Genomic DNA, 20,667 nt, shown 5'->3' with positions numbered 1-20,667 from the left:
CTGGGACAATTCTTTACCCCACAAATCATCCCTGGTGCCAGTTGGCACCTTTTCCCATATCCTACATGAGGTCACAATGCCCCTGTATGGATACTTCTTATTTACTGCTACTCCTTATATTTATTCTTTATTCATCTCTCCCAAATTGCTCCATACTTTTATGTTCTTTTTTAAAAAAGTTTGTTTCTTCTGTCCTCATATTCTTTTTTTTTAAAAAAGAGCATGATGTGAAGTATTATAACTCATTTGGGCTCATTTAGCATGTTTAAGTTAAAACATTACCTAAAACCCGTATTATATTAAATATACACATATACACACATTTTTATATGAGAAATTTGATTAATTCTTCATGTAATATGATTAGAAAATTCACACGAACATTTTGGATAGAGGCTTTAAGAGGAGTCAAGTTTGTTTTCTTCTCTAGGTTACTTCCATTCTCTATGATTATAAAGATAATTCTTCTATAGCATAGTTTCTTCATATATCAGAACAATTTCTTGATATTACCCACTATTAAAAGCAGGCTCTTTGAAAACCATTAAAATACTTTTTATAGGCCATTAAGAATTCTGCCGTTTCCTGGAATGATTGTAAAGAAGTGAAAATCTATGATCCCCAAATTGCCTTACAATATACACTCATCAGCCTGTAGTCTGCCTGCCATGTTATAGGAGTATTTAGAGCAATCTTCCTCTAATCTTTTTCATTCTACAGCACACCTGCAAATTTTAAAAATCTATCAAGATAAACTGGGGGGTTCAGAGGATTGATGTCTGCCATGTGGTACTAGAAAAATATGTGGGGAGAAGGCTGGCTTGGAAAGAACATACACAACTCCTACTAGAAAAAGGTGGGGATAGCTGAAAGGGTCATAGTCATTTGATGATTGGGGAGAGGGGATGGGACAAAATTGAATGACCCATATCCAAAAAAAAGTCCTGAATGAGGTTCTGATTTGAGAGGGTAGGAAGAGGGACAGTAATTTAGGAGGCAAAGGAAAAGGGGGTGGTATTTTCGGAACACAGTAAAAGCTGCCCAGGTAGCAAAGAGTAGGAGAAGGTGCTAGGGAGAAGTCAGAGTTTGAGGGAAAAACCAATCAGCTGTGGCACACCAGTCACATGTTAAAAAAAACCCCACTAGTGTAACTAGTAGGCACATTAGCTAGGAAATAGTGATTTAGGACAGAGAAGCATTTTATCTGCACTATTAAAACAAGGGAAGGGGGTAGTTTATCCTTAGATAAAATGATTAAAAACCTCTCATGCTTTCTACAATAAGCACTTACTTCCATTTATAATGCATAATGTAAAGTCTGAGGAGACATCTTTTTATTTAATTATTCTTTCTAGGTGAGATCTGGAACATTTATTTTATCTTTAGTTTGATCACAGAAGTGAAGTCAGGACTCTTCATCTCTGTGACCTATTTGTTTTCCTCCTGTCTCTTGATTTTGTTTTGAAAGACAAGGATTCATCATTAATTAGCAAAGTGAGTGGTATGTGTTGCACTGGGAATGATTTGTCTGAGCAAGTTCCTTTGGCCGTGGGCAAAGGAACCTGCGTAGTGATGTCCTATAGAGAATGAAAAGTAATAACAGCTACATTTGGGGCCCTGAACAGTAAGGGGAAGGCTGGATAAAGAAAGAGGAGTTAAGTAGCAGCAGAGAAATTTTACTCCATCGGTCAGAGAGTGTTTCCCCAACTTTTTTTCTCCCATGAGCTATTAGATTTTTCGTGTGTTTATTTTTATCAATACTCTAAAGCCCACTTCATTTGTTTTTCTTCATCCCAATTCCTCCCTGCCTGTCATTTTCTTCCCCTTCTTCTTACTCTCCCCCATACACACATATAGTATACCTTAAATCATTTATTTTCCTAGGTATCTGTACTTCTCCGTACCACTAGTGTGACCTAGAGTGTCTCCTTATTTCCCCTTCAAAGAAGTCCAACTGCACAACATGCTGTTTTGTTCTTTTGGCCTTTTCATTTTCTGATTTGATCATCCATTTGCCTTCCCCCCTCTTGTTGAATACTATTCTCTGTGCCACCTCTTTCTTCTGTGGGAGGTTTTATGTTTATCCTAGAGAAGAGAAAACCAAGGACATTATAGAAGTCTTCAGAAATTTAAAGGATTGACATATGGAGAAAGAATTATACCTACTCTGTTCGGCTCCAGAGGGTAGAACTAACACTAATGGGTAGAAGTTACAGGAAAGCAGATTATAGTAATATAAGGCTTGATATAACTTCTCGACAATTATAGCTGTTCAAAAATGAAACGAGCTACCATTGAGAAAAATAGGCTATGATTTCCTCCCCAAGGGAATGAGAGGTACTAACTTCACCATCAGAAAAGGTCTTCGAATAGAGGGTGGCTAACCCCTTGTCAGGGATGTTTTAGAGGGAGTACGTGTTTCATAGAGATTGGGCTAGATTACCAGCTATAGCATTCTGAAATGACCAAAGATAGTCATTATAAATATCACTTTTCGATTTTAGGGTATTTATTTTTTTGAGCTCTTGTGGCTTCTTTTTAGAATTTTTCTCTTTCCTCTTGCCAATAGACTGTCAGTTGTCATTTCTTACTGCTGCCTATACTAGCTCCTTTTGCTGACTTCTAATTTGTTTTTTCCTCGTCTGTTATACACTAGGAAACCACAAAAACAAACCTAACAGAACTTATCTAAAATAAGAGTAAATAGGCTTTTTATGAGAGTCTGAGGGTTTCTCCAATGGGGCAAAGTGCATGAGCTTTGTGACAGGTTTGCTTTTCTTCTTTGACCTACTTATGTAGTTGAGGTTGCAGTATAAGTAGCTTGTAGATAAATGATGTGTTTTCATGTGTAAATGTGTGCCTACACATATACAGTGAAAGATACAATAATGTATACGACAACAATTACTTTCAAAAATCACTAAAGGGCTGTGTCTTTCTGTTATGGGCTTTAAATAGCAATATGTTGTTATCTTTTTGAAACTGAGGTAGTTGTGTACGTATTCCTAGGCAAAATTTTCCTTATGTGTTGGTTCTTTCCAGTGTTCAGATGTATTGTTGTTTTAGTTGTTTCTAATTTGATAATCACATACTAATGTATGGTTTGCACATTTTCTGGAGAACTTTTAAAAGTCTTTCACATGTGCCAAAAGTTGTCTTGAAATAGAGTATTATAAGATCTTCCATATAGTTTAAGGCTTTCTGAGACTTCTGACTCTGTGAAAATGTATGGCTTTTTATGTTTTCACCTTCACAGTTATTTTCTTTTGTTCATAGAAAAAAGATTGTGAGAGTTCCCATTGACTTTTCGGTGTTCTTGTTTTAATATTTAATGTGTAGGATAAATACATAGATTCAATAATGTCTCGTAGCATGTCTATAATGCTGGAGTTTCTAAGACTCCAAAAAAGAATTTAGGCCCCTTTTTTCCTTTTTTCCCAAGGCTCTTCAATGGTTTTTAGTTGTAAAGAAACACTGAATGGATGAAAAATGAGTAAAATCTGTGTTTTTTCTTATTCATCAGTGCTGTATGTCCTCTGTGTATAGGCAACTAATTTGCTGTTGTTCCCCTGAGGGGAATTCAAGTCAAAAAGTCATATTGAATTACGAGAAAAAGGTGCTCCCTTCTCAAAAGAAAAAAGAACGATGATTCAAGAAGAAAAAATGACTTGGAAAATTTATCAGACTTCTCTATGTAAATTTTACCTATCCATAGGACTCTGCTTCTATGAGTTCTTCTAGAAGATAATTTTTCAGTAAATTACAAGGAAGAATATCTTTTTTGACTTATAGACTGTATTAACATTTATTAAAAAAGTCTAATGCATGATTTAAAATCAGACATACATATATTAAAGTTCAAATGCAAATGTTGCTTTGTTCTGTTTAAATTCACTAAATGTTTAATTTTAGATCTGATTTTTTTTCAAAGCTTCATCACACACTCCCTCTTTTATTTTTTCAGGGGAGGTGTCAGTTTTGTAAATTAGTTGCCGTGCCAGTGAAGAATCACAAAATGGAAGAGACCTCATTAAAAATGTCATTTGTGTTAAAGAAATTGCTTCAACTTTGGCATCCAGGAGGTCCTCAATTTATAAACATCCATTTTATAAATAAGCCATACAGGCAACAGTTGTCCCTACTTTTCCTCCTAAGTTAACGAAGCTTCTTAGCTGTTGTCATGGGAGCCATTGTGGGAGGGGGTGGGGCAGGGAAGAGAGTATTTAAACAACCTTGTGGTTCAGAAGTTCAGAATCAGAGGAGGGGAAGTAACTGAAAATCATGAACAATTCAGGGAAACTCACCCTCAGAGTGGGCTTTCAGGTAGAACTGTGTTCTACTTGTGTGGTGGACTTACTCCTACACAGAAATGTCTTGTACCAGAGCTCTTCTTAAATATTCATTTCACTTGGTTAGTTTCTGAAGTTCCATTAAGTAAAAATCAATTTGATTTAGGCATACTTAAAAAAAAACTGCATAGAAATAAAAAAAAAATTATCAAACCTTTAAGAAAGTTTAATGGCCAGAACTTAGCCTTTAACAAATTCACATGAATTAGTTCAACCAGATTGATTTCTTCCTAACCCATAGTTAAGATCAATTTCATTGAGTGACGGGATGTTTGATGTGCATAGAGGGGGTGTGGAGATTGGTACATTTGGAGCACAATATACATTGTGGTGATAGGTTTGGGTGAGGCACTTAGTGTCTCAGGGACTGAGTAATGGAAAGGGAGAGAGCATAACACAAAAGTAAGGTGACAAAAACAAACTCCATCTATTTCAAAATTTTGCTAAAGGCTAGCCCGTTGCTCAGAGCCTATCACGTTTCTCTCTTCCTCTTGCCACATACAGGTTACTGTTCAGGGGACCCCAGATTTAGACAAATACTCTTAGTAATATATCCAATTGCATGCCTTCACTAGTTTTTGCTGGACAACTCTGTCCAAGTATCTAACCTTTCTATAGAAAACTATGTTTTGAGTATTGTCAACTTAAAAACAAACTTTGGAAATGCAGGGAGGAGGGAGGATTGCTTGTAATAGCATATTATATTCCCTTTCCATTTTTGGTTCAGTCTTTCTCTGTATTTTGTGGGTAGGTGGATTGCAAACTAGAGAGAATAAAAAGTAAGACAATGTTCAGTGAAATTGAAGTAAATTTAGTGTATAGAATGAAAAGCATGCTGGCATGGTGGAAAGAAAGGTGACTTGAAAGTCAAAAAGATATGCATTTAAATCCTGATTCTGACCTACACTGGCTTTGTGACCCTGGTCAAGTCACTTAACTGATTAGTGCTCTAGGCAAAGATCTAGGACTGTAAGTTACAGAGAAGGTACAGGCCTATGTTGTGTTGGTGGAGAGTTTCTTCATCTGGAGTTTCATATATAAGTGAAATCAACCATGATTCTGGACAAGTCCCTTACCCTTTCTGTGATCTAAGACTGTAAATTGCAGATGAATTGCATCAGTGAAAGGAATTCCTGATACTTTTGAAATCTCTGGTTAGAACAAAAACCAAACATACACTTGAGAGGAATGAAGAATCTCCATTGATCTTTGTCTTTTATTTTAAAATGCATACTTCCTTCCTTTGCTGCCCTCCAAAAAAAAAAAAAAAAAAGGAAGGAAGGAAGGAAGAAAAAAAGAAAGAAAGAAAAAAGAAAAGAAACTTATGGAATGAAAGTAACAGAGAGCTCCATAAAGGAGGCTCCTCTATGTCAGGGAAGAGGGGCAGAATTCAACAAGTTAATATGGGCCCAGGATAAAGGGCAACTTTTTTCCCCAGAAGGAATAAAGGTTTAGCGAAGAGAAAAGGTTTGCTCCTCCAGTTCTAATTTTTGCATTTGAGCTTTTGTAATGTCCACATTTATTCATTGGAGATGAAAATAAGAGCACCAACTCGATCCCCAGCTACTATCTAGTAAGCACGTCTTATTCCCTTGACTATGCCTTCCTTCCTGACTTCAACTGAAAATGAAAAACTTTATGTCACAGCTCCTGATTTAGCCAGTTAAGGGTAATAGATAAGAAAGTTGGGGTTTTTTTGGAATAGATAGAAATAATAGTAGTTGTAACATTAAAGAATTGTTGCTGAGTGCCAGGTTGCTGGGGAACTTAGTATACTATCTTTCAGCTATGAAGCCTTTCTTTTGAACCATGACTTATGGCAGAACTCCGTTCAGCCCTAGGGGTCTGGCTTCTTGTGAGAAGTGGTTTAGGTTCCCTTCTCTCACACCATTTGGTAAATTAAGCCCCCTCACCTTAGTCCTCCAGAGAAAAATTGCTTCATGATTAGATTTAGTCTTGCATCTAGGGTTTACCCAAAAGGGGGAAAGGTTTGGAAAGATACTCAGTGTAATGAATGAGGTGTGGGACAAGTTATTTTCTACATACATAAGCAATACTAAATATAAAATACAAGTGTTCATTGACAGATATAAACTCAAACAAGTGGCAGAGCTAACTACTCTTTTACTCTGCCAGGAGGTTGGTAATTAAAATCATCTAAAAAGGAGGCAGTTTTCAGGGCTGCTGATTAGGCATTTTACATTTCACCTCTGCTCTTCACTGTCCAAACAACTTGAGCTCTATGTCTTTTAATAAAATAGTACAGGCTTATGCCAATACTTAATACTGGTGGTCATTTTCTCTGAGAGCGTTAAAATAATTACAAGCTTCCTGGGGTAGCCCATATATGCCAATTCAACCTCTGCTACATAATGGTACTATTATAATATATCTGTACCACATTTAGAAGTATTCACTCACACCCTACCTTCCTACACCCAGTAACATCTACTTTCATACTATACAACATACAACCTTTGATAGGAGCTTCTGGAAACGATAGCAGCCATGGCAATTGCCAACATCTAATTGTTTATTATGATTCCTAATGATGCCTCTTGGGAGTTTTTGGACATGCTTCTTTTCTTTCAGTTGTATTTAGTATTATAATTTTGTGGATGGTGAAATAAATTATATGGAGTTACCTGGTTGAATCTTTATTTTTTATTATGTTACTTTGATCAAGCTGGTATCTGAAAGGAATGCTATATATGTACATATATATATATATATATATATATATGTAAGGATGGGAAGACACCAAAAACAAATGTCCCTTTGTGGGTTTCTTAATAAATAAATGTGTTAAGTTTAATTGAAAGAGCTAAATGAAACCATCATTAAACTCTTAAAAATTATAGCCCTTTATAATTAGGTGTCATCCAGTTTTCTTATGCTTTATTCTCCTCCATATAGACTATGATCTAGAGATGGTGTCCTCCTTGCTGTTTTTAATACAAGATACTCTCCATCTCTCTGACTCTGAGACTTTCCACTGCCCACCCCTCCATGCCTTGAATGTTCTCGCTATTGGTCTCTACTTCCTAACTTCCCTGGCTTCCTTTAAGTCTCAGTTAAAATCCCGCCTTCTGGAAGAAGCCTTACCCAATGTCTCTTAATGCTAATGCCTTTCCTCCAATATTACCTCCATTTTGTCTTATACATTTCTTACTTGTTTATGTGTTGTCTTTCCAATTAGACAGTGATCTCCTTGAGGGTAGGGGCTGTTTTGCCTTTTTTTTTTTGATCCCCTGGCCTTAGCTTAGTACCTGCCATATAGTAGGTACTTATTAAATGATATTGAACTGACTTAAATATTATGTTCAGTATATTGCTTTTCCCCATTATAGTGAGACTGGTAAGAATATAATGGTGAGTGGTATAATAAATGGACTTTTAAAAAAAACCTGCCAGAAAGAACCAAATAACTTTTGCATATTGTTTCATTATGACAGAGCATAAGAACAATGAAAGCTTAACAGGAAGGAATCTTGAACTCATCAGATAGCTTCAATTTATACTTACAAGAAAGTCTAATTCATTAGAAAAGGGATAACTCTCTAATAAAAAAATTACAAACTTTAGTTGGCATATTTATGACAGGCTATATAAGCATTTTTGAGGACATTGATTCATTAAACAAAGAATATTATTCTGCCAAAGGAGTACATAGAGAGTCCAGAAGTACTTCCCATTCCTATTGAGCATGTTTCTTTTAGGATTTATGCAAGTGAATTCTTTTCAATAATTGTATTTATGTAGAATTCTAAAGGCGAATATTAAGATCTCAAAACTCCTGTAGCTGAAGTGGGGGCTGCATTGTAGGTTTTAGAGAACTTACATTCATACCCACTAAAATCTATTTCAGTGCATTATTTCAGTGGTATGGTTGTTGATTACCTTTTTAGGTGGTTACAGGCAAAATGTAAGCAGGTCCCATCAAGTTGTAAAGGCATACATTAGGGGTTGAGTAATAAAATTGTCATCCAAGAGCCAATTGAGTTAAGTTTGAAGAAGCTCATCCCCAGAAAACTGACTACCAAGCATGATGATTTTGGTTTTGGGAGTTTCTTAGGAACTCACAAAACTGTCTACTAGGACATAAAGAGTTTGAAATGTTCACTGTTTGAAGAAATACCCGAGCGAACGAAAACCAGGATCATTGAAAATATTGAAGAAGTTACACTCGTGCAGAACCTTAAACAAATACAATGTTTCACTAATTCCTTGAAGAGAAATATTTGTTTAAAATGTTCAAAAAAGTTAGTTGACTATTGTGAAATGGTAGTATCTTGTCCTCTCCAACAAAACCTAGCTAGGAACCTTCTCCTTTTGTCTTCTGGATTCTTGGGCTGTAGCTACCTCTGAGACAAGACCACGGGAGTAGCTTCAGAATTATCATAAAAAAGATGGACACCTAGAGCTGTCTGTTATGGTCTCAACATTTGTCATTAGGGTTTGGACATTAACATTAAGCAACAGCCCCAGAGAATAAAATATTTTCACCAGGGACCACTCAGATTGAAGTACAGCTGAATTTTGGAGTCTTGAAATGTTCTAGAACCCCAAGGAAGGAATACAATATTATCTTTTTAGGTGGCCATGTTCTTTGTGAAAGATGAAAAGAAAAAAAAAGTTAAACATAACACTCCATGTTTCTATTTTCTTCCTAATAAAAATTAGGATATGGGAGAATGATTTTACTTGAAGAAAAAAATTAGCATGATCTTTATGATCTTTAGGATGACTTTCTGAATAACTTCTGAGTTTTCAAAAAATCTCTGTAAATGAGCTTCAATTTCAAATTCCAATGTGAATGTCAAATAATTATGCCACTTCTGTTATGTGCACGAGAGAGAGAGCATGAATTAGAGTTGGAAATGTTTTTGAAACTCTTTTATGAAGTTTTGAGTCACATCTGTACATCAAAACTATTTTGGAAGAGTTTTTTTCCTTTTCTTTTTTTACTTCCAGTGAAACAAACAAAAACTTATTTAGACTTGCACTTTCATTTGCTCTGGTAGTTGGAGGTACATATGCCTATTTTTGAAACAGTGCCTTTATTAGGTGAAGAAATTGGTAGTAATTCATCTGATACGTGGCTATCCACCAATACTGAAAGTTCCTAGCTACTTTGGTGGAATTTTAAATGAACTTATTTTTTTTGCTCTTGTGTATACTTCTGTGTAGATTAGGGAGGAGGGAGGGATGGTGGTATTGGAAGGACAGAGAGTGAGTTGGTAGGGGGAGAAAAAGGGGAGAGGGTTTTGACCTGCATGAGAAGAACCCCTGCTGACATGGCCAGTCTGACCCATTGAATGGCCTGAATACGATAAATGCTGCTTTATCCTTTCTTGAAAGGAATGAGATAGCACAGCCTAAATGCCTGGGCATGCTTAAATAGGCAACTCTGGGACGTTTGAGTTGAGTGTGTTTGAAATCTGAGCTCTCTGACAGCCTGGGAGCTGCCACAGGTCACCTGCCTTGTTCCGTAGGGATAGGCCCAGGTCTCACAAGAAATTGTCCGTGGACGAATTGTAGTACAAATTCCTTTCTTTGTTGGTTGGCCTCTTTCACTAGACCATGGCTTATAAAATTTTGTAAAAACAATTCTTAAATATTATTTGAAAGGGCAAATGGTCCATGCTGAAAGGTTTGACAGTTTGACATATAGTGCATGGTTTTGATAGCTTGGAAACTGAAATGTGTAGCCAAGACTCTCCTTACTGCTTGTTACAGGCTTGGTGTTTTTTAAATAGTGTCTTGTTGCTGTGCAGAGTTCCTATGCTCCTAGCAATTTGACAGGCAATGAGTCTGCTTCAGTGATCTTAAATCTTTTTCGACTAATTTGTGTGAGAGTAGAAAAAAGGTAGCACCTTTGGATCCAGTGTTCAAAAGGCAAAGAGCCAGGTATCACCCATTAAGGTGTCATTTAGACAACTCTGTGAAAGCAGATTACTACATATGCTCCCCTGATAATGCCATGCCATGAGTAAAGAGAAAGCTACTGGAGTTCCTACAGAGAAAGAATTGGACTGGACCAATTTCATCAATGACAGAAAGGTAGTGTGAACCAGATTCCTGCATTAGAATGTTGCATATGTGCAGTGAGAATGCAAGCCTTGACTAGTCTGTCTCGGAATAGCCAAGGGCCATGTTCAAGAGCCTCTGGCCCCTCAGTCACTGGCCTACTAGTTAATTGCCACATGGACTTCATGACACATGGGCAGATAATATGACATTTTCAGTTTCTGTCACTCGCAAACGCCACAACGTTGCTTGCACTAGTTGCTAAGAAGCTGTCAGAAACCATTAGCAGTTGGCTTAAGTCGCCCTATGGCATTTCCTCATGGCATCAGCAAAACGAGCATAAATCACCCAGTGGAGTCTACTGCTATACTAATGAGGCTGTAAGCTTGTTTATGGACTAGCATCATTTTTATGATTATTTCCACCTTTTCAGTTTGCCTTCATTTGGCGGCAGGAGAAGTCAGTTCTAGGAATGAAGTCACTGCTGACATTTTACAAATGTGGTTCAGGCTGCTGCCATGTGGTTGGTCAGTGGTTCTCTAAGTTGTGTTTTTTTTTTGATCTTAAAATTTTAGGGGAGGGGGGAAGAGAAGAAAACAAATCCTCAAGAGACCTCATAGAGATGACTATCAAATTGCAGAGAGGATGGAAATGCTAAAGGTACAACTGACCATTTTGACTTTACTCTGAGATTTAGACATTACGAGATCAACTTCCATTCCTTAAAAGTGGAAGAGGTCAAGCCATTTATTAAAGTCTATGAAAGAGTTTGCTTTGAGAATAGTTTGCTTTATTATGCTGCTTTTCCTTCTCCATTTCCCCTGACTTGTGCCGGACAGGACCAGGGTTTATTGTTTTAGTCTTTTCTGAACATGCACCAGTATTTACACTGGATTGAAAGCATTTGCTTCCAATGAAAATCTTGTCTTAGATTACAACCCAGCAGTGTAATTTCCCTCCCAGATGGGAGTAAAGTAGCTGTATTTGCCTAAAAACAGTAGGAAGAACAAACTGTGCATTAAGCCAAGGCTGTTTTTGGCTTGAGCTAATGATGTAACAGAAACCTTTTATTTGGGATAGGTCACTGCCAGGGATTGAAGGAGGTGATCTGGATCTCGCTTGAAAGGTTTCTCCATTGTATCTACATAAGTCTTCACTTAAAAAATTCTGTTCCTAATGCTTCTGCTTTCATACAGCAGAAATAAACAGGAAAGGTTCTGGTGAGTGTTATACATGGAATGCAGAAAGCCTTTCCCCTCCTAATGGAGTATATAATTCAGGTGCCCTCAAGGCATGCTTTCAGGAATTTTTTTGCCTGAGGTAATGGGAAGCTAAGGCTGCTTTAAGGCCTTGATTATCTATTGATGCACAAAGCTGGAAAAAAGTCATCTCCTCTGGATTATAGTAGATATTTCCATAAATTATCAATGAATTCTCTTCTATGCAGGCACTAGGCATTTTCTACTAAATTAATCTGAAGGGATTCTGAAATAGAAAAAAAAATTAAAGGAGTAAAAATAATTATCTAGAAGTGGTAAAAAAAAATGTCAGTAGGTTAGAAGTTTTTCCTTGTGTTTAATCAATGAATAAATGATATGTATTTCTCTTTTCCTTGCTTAACTTTGGTAAACTGAAAGTGGATTAGCCCATTGAAATTTTAAATGCTGTTGAGTTGTTTCCTTGGCTCATGTTTCTTTTATGAATTGTTATTTTATATGGTGAATTGCTTCTCTGTATAAAAAGCCTGTTTAAATATTGGACTTTAAAAGAATTTATCATTCAAATCTGTCTGGAGCCCTTCTCAGACTCTTGGTTATACAAATAGAAATAAAACTTTTCCTTTAAGCTCCTTGAGGGCAGTGATCCCACTGGCACATAACAATGCTTTCTACACAGTAGGTGCTCAATTAAATGTTTATTGGATTGGGTTGAAGAATAAACATTCACAAGGGACTGTTTGAAGTGCAATAAATTCAACCAAAGAGGGCACCCAGAAAATTTCTCATGCTTTTTTTTAATGTGATTTATTTTTGTTTGATAGGACATGATAACAAATACTGGAAATATAAAAAAAACTCTTCTTAATGAACTGGTGTTGTATTTTTAGTTCAGTCCAATTCAAGACACTTTCTTGGTCATTTTTGTTTGTTTGTTTTATTGGCCAAGGGGAGTTGTAGTGATTTAAGCAGCAACTTAAGTTTCAGTAGGTTGCCTAGTGAAACTAAAATGTAGGTTTCTCTCTATATATAGTAAGAAAAAAATTACAGGTATACCTTTTTATATAGAAATTTTTATATAGAAAATATACAGATTACTAAGAGAGCATTTACAGATCAGAAATTGATAGAATTCTATTCTCTCTATTAACACACATACACACATATGTATATATACATATAAATATACATATGTACGTATGTGTTTATGTATATACACATATACTTATAACTCAAAAACCTGTTCAATGGAATTTTCTGGTTCTTTAGGCCATATAGCATGCTCCCCTATTATTTCACTTGCTCTTGTGTATGTTCAGTAAATAAACTCTCTTGCTCATTTACTGCTGCATTACTAATCTTTACCTCTATGTTTCTTCCTAGATCAAACTGTTTATTTCTAAAAAGCCACTAAAATGTACAGAGTACTAGGGAACTAGCTTCTAAGTTCTAAGTTACTAAAAAATATTATCCTGCTACAACTTATTGAGGAGGGAGTTTGATAGAAACTGGAAGACTTTTAAGCAATTCAGTGCATTTGGTCCTTTGTTGTTTTTCCTTTTGTCCTTTCTGCTGTTGTGACAAACATAAAAATAATAGTAGTGCCTTTACATTCACACTTATGATTTATTTTGTGTAGTATGATTATTTCCTCAGAAAGTATATTTTCTTTTAAATATATAGCTTTAAACTTTTACTACATCCTAAAATATAATTTTATTGCCTCATGGGGCCAACATTTTTCCTCCCAGAGGAGCACAGCTCCAATTTTATAAAGGAAATAAATAGCAAAACAGGATATAATATAGAGAAATATACTTTATCGGCAACTTTTTAGCTCCAATCATGGAATTTTAGAGCTAGAAAAGATCTCAGTGATTATGTAGCCATGTTCTAGACTATAAGTCTAGAAGATAGTTTGATTTCAATTGACACTATTTTAAAATAAAAACTTATTCCATATGTTGGACCACTAGAAGAGAAAATGAATTCTGCCTAATAATGGCAGCTTATATTTCTATGGTATTTTAACATTTACAAAACCCTTTTCTTGCAAAAACCCTGTGGAATAGAAAGTAGCTCCATTTTGTAGATGGACAACAACAAAATTAATATCATGGCTGGGATTTGAACCCAGGGTTTAGAATTAAGACTGTTGCCAGGGGATAAAAAAGTGCTCTATTTAAGACAGAGGGCCTCCTTTCAGACCTCAGCTCTGCTGCTTATTACTTGGCCTCTCTTGGCCTCAGTTTCCTTATCTGCAAAATGATGAGGATAGATTAGATGGCCTCTGGGGTCCTATCTATTTCTAATTCTACAATCTATGACCTCATGTCTAATGCTCTCCAATGTCTTACTTGACTGAATATCTTAATGTTCACCTACTGCTTTAGCTTTTCTTAAGGTATATCATTGGTGGATAAGATTAACATCATATGCATCCTCACCCCTCTAACTTGATCCCAAAGGCAATATATGGAATTTATCTCCCCTAGAAGAATGGTGGTACTTGTCACAGTACCATGTTTAATCTACATCGGCAGACAATCACTTATCTGTTCATGCAGTTAAAGAAATTGTTCTAAAGATAGAATTAATAAAGACCCCATATTTTCCCCACTAATTACTTTGTTCCTTCACAAACTGAAAAATTGAAAAATTGGCTGTTAAATCAATTTGCTATTCTGCTTAATTAGAGAGTTCTGTGTTTGGGGTGGAGGTTTTTTTCAGAATTAGCTATTTTAGAGACTAAATAGTTTTCTTTCCTGTCATTGGCAAAACAGTCTATTAGACTCTCTATTACCTCTTAACTACTCTTATGATTTTGTTTATATCTAAAGGCAGTTTTTTTAAAAATAAAGCCTATCAAGGTAGCATCAGTCAAAATTTGATTCACTATATTTACAGGTGATGGCTTGGACAACAGTGTAGCTTCCCCCAGCACAGGTGATGATGATGATCCAGATAAGGACAAAAAGCGTCATAAAAAGCGTGGCATCTTTCCCAAAGTAGCCACAAATATCATGAGGGCGTGGCTGTTCCAGCATCTAACAGTAAGTGAACTCTAAATGACATATGTGAAATAAACATAGACAGTGTCCTGTTTGTGGTAGAAAATAATATAAATTGTCTAGAAGTATGATAGTATGATCTCTTCTGGACTTGTGACAGTTAAAGAAATAACTATTAGCACAAATTTTAGTAAGGTGAACACATAGTTTATACATAATATGTATTTGTGTGTGTGTGTGTGTGTGTGTGTGTGTGTGTGTCCCTTCTGAAAGAGGATTTTTGCTTGTAGGTCATTTTTGTAGTTTGGTCAAATTTAGCATGTGCACAAGATCAAGAATGTATAATAAGCATTTGTATATAAAGCCTGTATATAAATGACTTTATTCAAGAAAGTAATAAATGAATCATTTAAATTCTTAATATTGGGTTCCATGATGTATTTGTTTGCTTATTTATTGGGGTGTAGGGGGAGTCCTGGCTTATGATTTCATTAGTATGAGGGGAATCCCAGTATGGAAACTCCTACAACTGATACTATTTGGAATTCATGGTCTTAAAGAATTTTGGACTATTCAGAGGACTTTCCCAAGGTTACAAAACCAAAATATGTCAAGGACCAGACTGGAAATCAGACCTTTCTGATGACCAGACAGCCCTTTATCACCTAAACTCCACTGCTTCTTACTAAGAAATCCCATTAAGAGAAGAAAATGAGGCTTGCTCATTACACAATAGGATTGGGTTTCTGCCAGTGTTTTGGTGAAGTTGGCAAATTGTTCATTAAAAACCCTAGTTATGATACTGTGATTCATGATAATCACACAGCTTATTTTTTTAAAGGGCTTGAATGCATTGACTTCTGTTGCAGAATTTTCATTTGCTTGAGGCATAGTTCCAAAGTGAAAGTTCTGTCACTGTATTTAGAACAGTAAAGGAAAACAGCAATATATAGTCAGCTCTTCCTGTTCAATCCCTTGTGACTTTTCAAACAGAGTAACAGTTTATATTGTCTGTGTGAGTATTGCTGTTTTCGCTGCAGGAATTCTGCTGGAGATGTGAGAAACTAGAGATACTTGACTATACCACTGGGGGATTTGTTTAGTTTGGTTATTGTTTTGAATGAATTCTATGCAACAAGCATTTTTAATCCAAATATTTTTATTTTTAAAGTATTCTGTTTTAATACTCTATGCAGCATAAGTTAGAAGGAAGGGAAGATGGAAATTTATATAATCATAATAGTAGGTTTTTTCATATCACTCTTTAAGGTTAGAAAGCATTTTCATATCAATAGTCCATTGCTTAAATAATTCCTGGTCAGTTTGTAGAAATATTTATATTTTTCAAATTTCAAAAGACAGTCAATGATATTTAATATATAGTAAGCAAAAACAGCAAAACTCACAGAGACAATATTGTAGAGTTGATCTATATATCAACATATACCAGTGTAAGTTAATGTAAAAGATTAAAGATTTGTTTAAATACTTTTACATGCCAGAAGGAAATTGACCTATATCTATTTTCCATGTGTAAAACTATATATATATATTTAAAAGTTTTATGTGAATGCTTTTACCTTGGGGTCCCTTTTTTTGAACTTGTGGTTTTTCTACTGTGTCAAAACTAGCCCTCAGTTGTCACAAAAGTAAACTGAAATGGGGATATCAACCATTGGATCACATATACTTGCCATATTTAAAAAACTTTGCTATTTAGCATATCCAGTGATAAGTCAAATGCCATGCTAGCTCTACTCCTCTTCAGAGTAGTCATTCAGCAGCATTTAAGAAAATAAATTTTTGCAGATTGTTTTTCTGAAGAATTGCAAAGGAAACAGAGCAGCAGTAGTAATTTCATGACATATATCCTCCACCCCACTTAACCACCATTCAAAGTCGAAGGTAGTTTTGTTTTGTTTTGTCAAAAAATTTAGGACAAATGTTAAGTAATTTTGAATATGATAGATGAGCAATTCTCAAACCTTTTGACCTCAGGATCACTTTATACTCTTAAAAACTATTGAGGACCCAAAAGAACTTTTGTGGGTTTTTTTGGGTTATGTCTGTTGATATTTACTATATTAGAAATTAAAACTGATAATTAAACTATTTATGAATGCACTTAATACAAATAAATCCATTATATGTTAACATAAATAATATGTTAATGAAAAATATTTTCCAGAACAAAATATACTAAGAAGAGTGGCATCGTATTACATGTATATATGCATATTATATATGCAAATATCTTTAATTTCTGACCTAATAAAAGGCAGCTAGAGTCTCATATCTGCTTCTGCATTCAATCTATGGTGATATGCTGTTTTGATTGAAGTATGTGAAGAAAATTTGGCATCACACAGACATATAGTTGGAAAAGGGAAGAATATTTTAATAGACAAATAATGTCTTAGTATTATTATGAAAATAGTTTTGATCTCAAAGACTGCCTGAAAGGGTCTTGGGCACTCCCAAGGGTCCCCAAGGACTACACTTTGAGAACTGCCGTTGTTGATAATATTTAGCTGCTATAATCCCAAAGTATTGCAAAATATCATTGTTACACCATCAATTCTTCACAGACATAATAACTAGCATTGTGCTAAAATACTAAAGCAAAATACTTTAAGATTTGCAAAGTACTTTACATGTATTATCTTATTTGATCCTTACTACAACCTTGAAAGATAGGTACTATTATATGCATTTTACAGATGATGAAACTGAGCCTGAGAGATGTTAAGTGACTTGCCCAAAGTCACCAGTTAAATGTCTGAGACTGGATTTCAGACTCAGATCTTCCTCTTGTCCAGTACTTTATCCATTGTTGCCACCTAGCTTTTTTGATACCTGATTTCATTAATGTGGGTGTTTCCTCCACTGATGCCAATCCCAACTTCTTTTTGACTTAGTATAATATCTTCTTGAATTTCTGTAGCTGAAAAGACTCAATATCCATTGGCCAGCTTCTGCTTGAGAGGCTCTCTAAACTTAAGTGGTCTGATCCTTGGAAAAAAGACATTAAGTCTTTCAAAATGTCTTTATATTGGATGCTCTTCTAGCTTGGTAGAAATCTTTTGGCTTCTCTTCTGCTGATTGATCCCTCAAGAATTCAGTGGCACTTTTTTACCATGATAGGGCAACAAAATGGGACTTCACTTCAGTCATTTTTTATATTTTATTAAATTGATAGCATTTAGAGCTACTAGTCCAAGAGGCAACCTTTTTCTGATACTAGTTGTGCTTCTATAGAAGAGCTTTTTTTAATAAGGTCTGCCCTAAGAAAACTTGCTGGTGTGCCTCTTCTGCCAGCATTGAGTTCCATAAGAGGTGCCCAAAGGGATTAGGAACCATGAAGCCCAAAGTTGTCTTTCTGTTTGAGTCTAGCAAGAGAAGAGAGGTAACAATGGGTCAAATGCAATGTTGCTGCCATGCTGATATTTTATCACTGGGGCCAACCAGTTTATAAATAACCTAGAAAAAAAATCAAGGCTGGCCCTGGAGCCATAATAAAGCTACTTTTTATAGTCTAGGCTTATACTGAAGTATAAAATAAATGGGCTTTCCTCAGCCTCCATTCAAATCTGTAAAAAAGCTTTACATTTAACTTCAAACTGAGGTGCCACTGAATAAAATATTATCAAATATTGGTTCAGAGAGAATCAGAAAAGAGAGTGGGAAAGTAAGGGAAAGCTACTTCTTTTATCCTTCCACCAGATACCTGCTATTTATAGGTTATACATTTGTGATTAGTCTTGCAGATAGATGATCATACTGTAAAAACTTTTACAGGCTAAGAAAATATTCACTGATTTTTCTTATTTCTAAGCAATGCATATATGAACAAACATATTGCTGGCCAGTATTTTTACTTTTAATTTTTAAGTAAAGTTATTATTTATCAACTTCTTGATTTATTTCTAGCCTGGTTATTATTTTCCTTTCTGGTTTGTCTAGGTCCCTCAGGCCATCTCAAGTTCTAGAAAGCTATTCTAGCAGCTCATGAACTTTAAAAAGTTCTATCCAACTGGAAAGGCTTTGAGTACATGTCTAACTATGCGCTGTGTTTCAGTTGTCAGAGGACCAGTTTAGTTAAATTCAGAGAGTGGCCACAAGGTGATGATTTTTTTTATATATCCCTAACAAATAACAGACACCACATACTAAGTTTTAGAAGGTTGTATTTTGTATCATTAGAAAGAGGACTCACGTTGACAAAATTACAGATCTTTGACATTTTGATCCTGAACCAGGCAGCACCATTTAGCTGAGAGGGCACCCAAACTTGTTTTCCTACACAGAGTTCACCCAGCAGAGAGGCAAGATAGGTTATCCAATCGCTTTAAACTGCCCCCTTCAATATTTTCATGGCTTTTACCCAGTTGACTGGCAGGTCACAGTACGTTCTTGACATGGTCATCATCCAGTGTAAGAGGTTTCAGTCATTCATGACCCAAAGAGTGAGAATAGCTCTTACACCGCAATACTGAAAGAAAAGTCCACATATATATTTTATGAAGTTAATTCTTGGATTAATTTTCATTACCCCTTTCACCTCTTGCTACCAATATAGCCTCAGAAATAGATGTTTATCTAGGGTAAATTCAAATTTATGCTGAAATATTGATTTCATTTACTTTACCATCTATATACCTCAAGCTGAAAAGGCAAGTTTGCACAACTGTTTGGGGCCTTATGAGCGTTGGAGTTATTTAAATGGCTGCTCTAATCTCACCCTTCTGGTTCAAAAGTAGGGTCTTATTTAGTTTTAAAAGTTGGTTTCAAACTTCAGCAGGAGTTAGCAACAACAATAATAATAACAACATGTTTATATAGCTCTTTAAAGTTTACAAAGCATTTTTTCTCGCTATAATCCCATGCAAACTGGTAACTATGTGATCAGGTGGAATAGTTATGATCTAACAGGGAGTGAATTCTGAAATCCTACAAGGGGTTAATTTTAACTATGGTTGATTTTTTTAAAATTACTTTTTCACACGCCATTTAGGAAATTATAGGTCATTTTTTAAACACCAAGAGGTAAATTCAAAACTTCCAAATATCTTTTAGAGAAATTACTTGGATTCCCACCCCTCACCCCACCCTGTCCCTGACTTTTTTTTTTTAAAGGAATAGGCCAATCCTTTCATTGGGTTATTCTAGTTTTTTTTTTTAAATCTGCCTTTGAAAAGGCTTTAAAGAGTTTGTATTCTAGAGAAGCAGAATAGGCACTGAATAAAAACCTTATTGGATTTGTACCCCAGCTGCATAAGAAGAAAAATGTGCTGGTCTGTAGTTATCCACAGGTAGATTTAATCAGGAGCACATTTTACTACTCTAAAGAGAGAACTAAAGCCCCTTTCTTGGACTTATGGTCTCTTACAAACAAAACTGGACCTACTCATATGTAATGAAAAAAAAAGAATAAGGAAATTAGCTTTAAATTTTGTTGTTTAAGGAGTAAAATAAATTTTCAATACTGTAACTTCTACGTCAATTTTAGTTCAGTATGTGCCAGGCTCAGGAGGTAGAGAGGGCTTCCTCAAAGAAAATTACTTCCCAGAATCAAAAGATTATTGAAAGATACTGTTTAAATTTAAACACACACACACACACACAGAATCAGAAGGAAAATAAAATCATTTATTCCTAGCCATGCTTCAATGTGCTTAGAGATATATTATTTCAAACAATTAAAAAGTACTTAATATATGTGCATGTGACTCACTTCAGAATCACAGTTAATCGGTTAAGAGAAGGAGTATATATAATATCGAGGTTTCTTTTTGCTTCTTGAGGGCATTAGTTCAGCTGTCACCATAACCTATTATGTCATAGCATTTAATCTGAATGTGTTTTGCATATACTCTGTTATTTTGCTACATAGCAGTTACATGGATAGATGCCTGAGGATCAGAAAAGTATAAGCCCAGAAAAATAACTAAAATATAGTAAAAAGCCACACATTTATTTTTCTTTTTAAATTAAAGGCAAAATCAAAACTCTTTCTTTTCTGACCTCCTTCCCTTCACATTACAACTTCTAACTTCACTA

General features: G+C 35.4%; 1 protein-coding gene across 7 annotated transcripts in view; it reads left to right on the top strand.

Moving 5' to 3' along the window:
• The window catches only part of MEIS1 (Meis homeobox 1), a 189,723-nt gene that overhangs the window by 103,143 nt on the left and 65,913 nt on the right, over positions 1-20,667 (top strand). For all 7 annotated transcript variants that reach the window (XM_027865286.1, XM_027865289.1, XM_027865285.1 and 4 more), the window contains exon 8: positions 14,504-14,649. In XM_027865286.1, the coding sequence (XP_027721087.1) occupies positions 14,504-14,649 (146 nt within the window). The remainder of the gene's footprint in view (positions 1-14,503; positions 14,650-20,667) is intronic.

The sequence above is a fragment of the Vombatus ursinus genome, unplaced genomic scaffold (assembly GCF_900497805.2).
Source record: "Vombatus ursinus unplaced genomic scaffold, bare-nosed wombat genome assembly UNPS02014778.1, whole genome shotgun sequence".
Classification (NCBI taxonomy): domain Eukaryota; kingdom Metazoa; phylum Chordata; class Mammalia; order Diprotodontia; family Vombatidae; genus Vombatus; species Vombatus ursinus.
The sequence above is the reverse complement of the archived record's forward strand: the minus strand, read 5'-3'. Positions and strand labels throughout refer to the sequence as shown.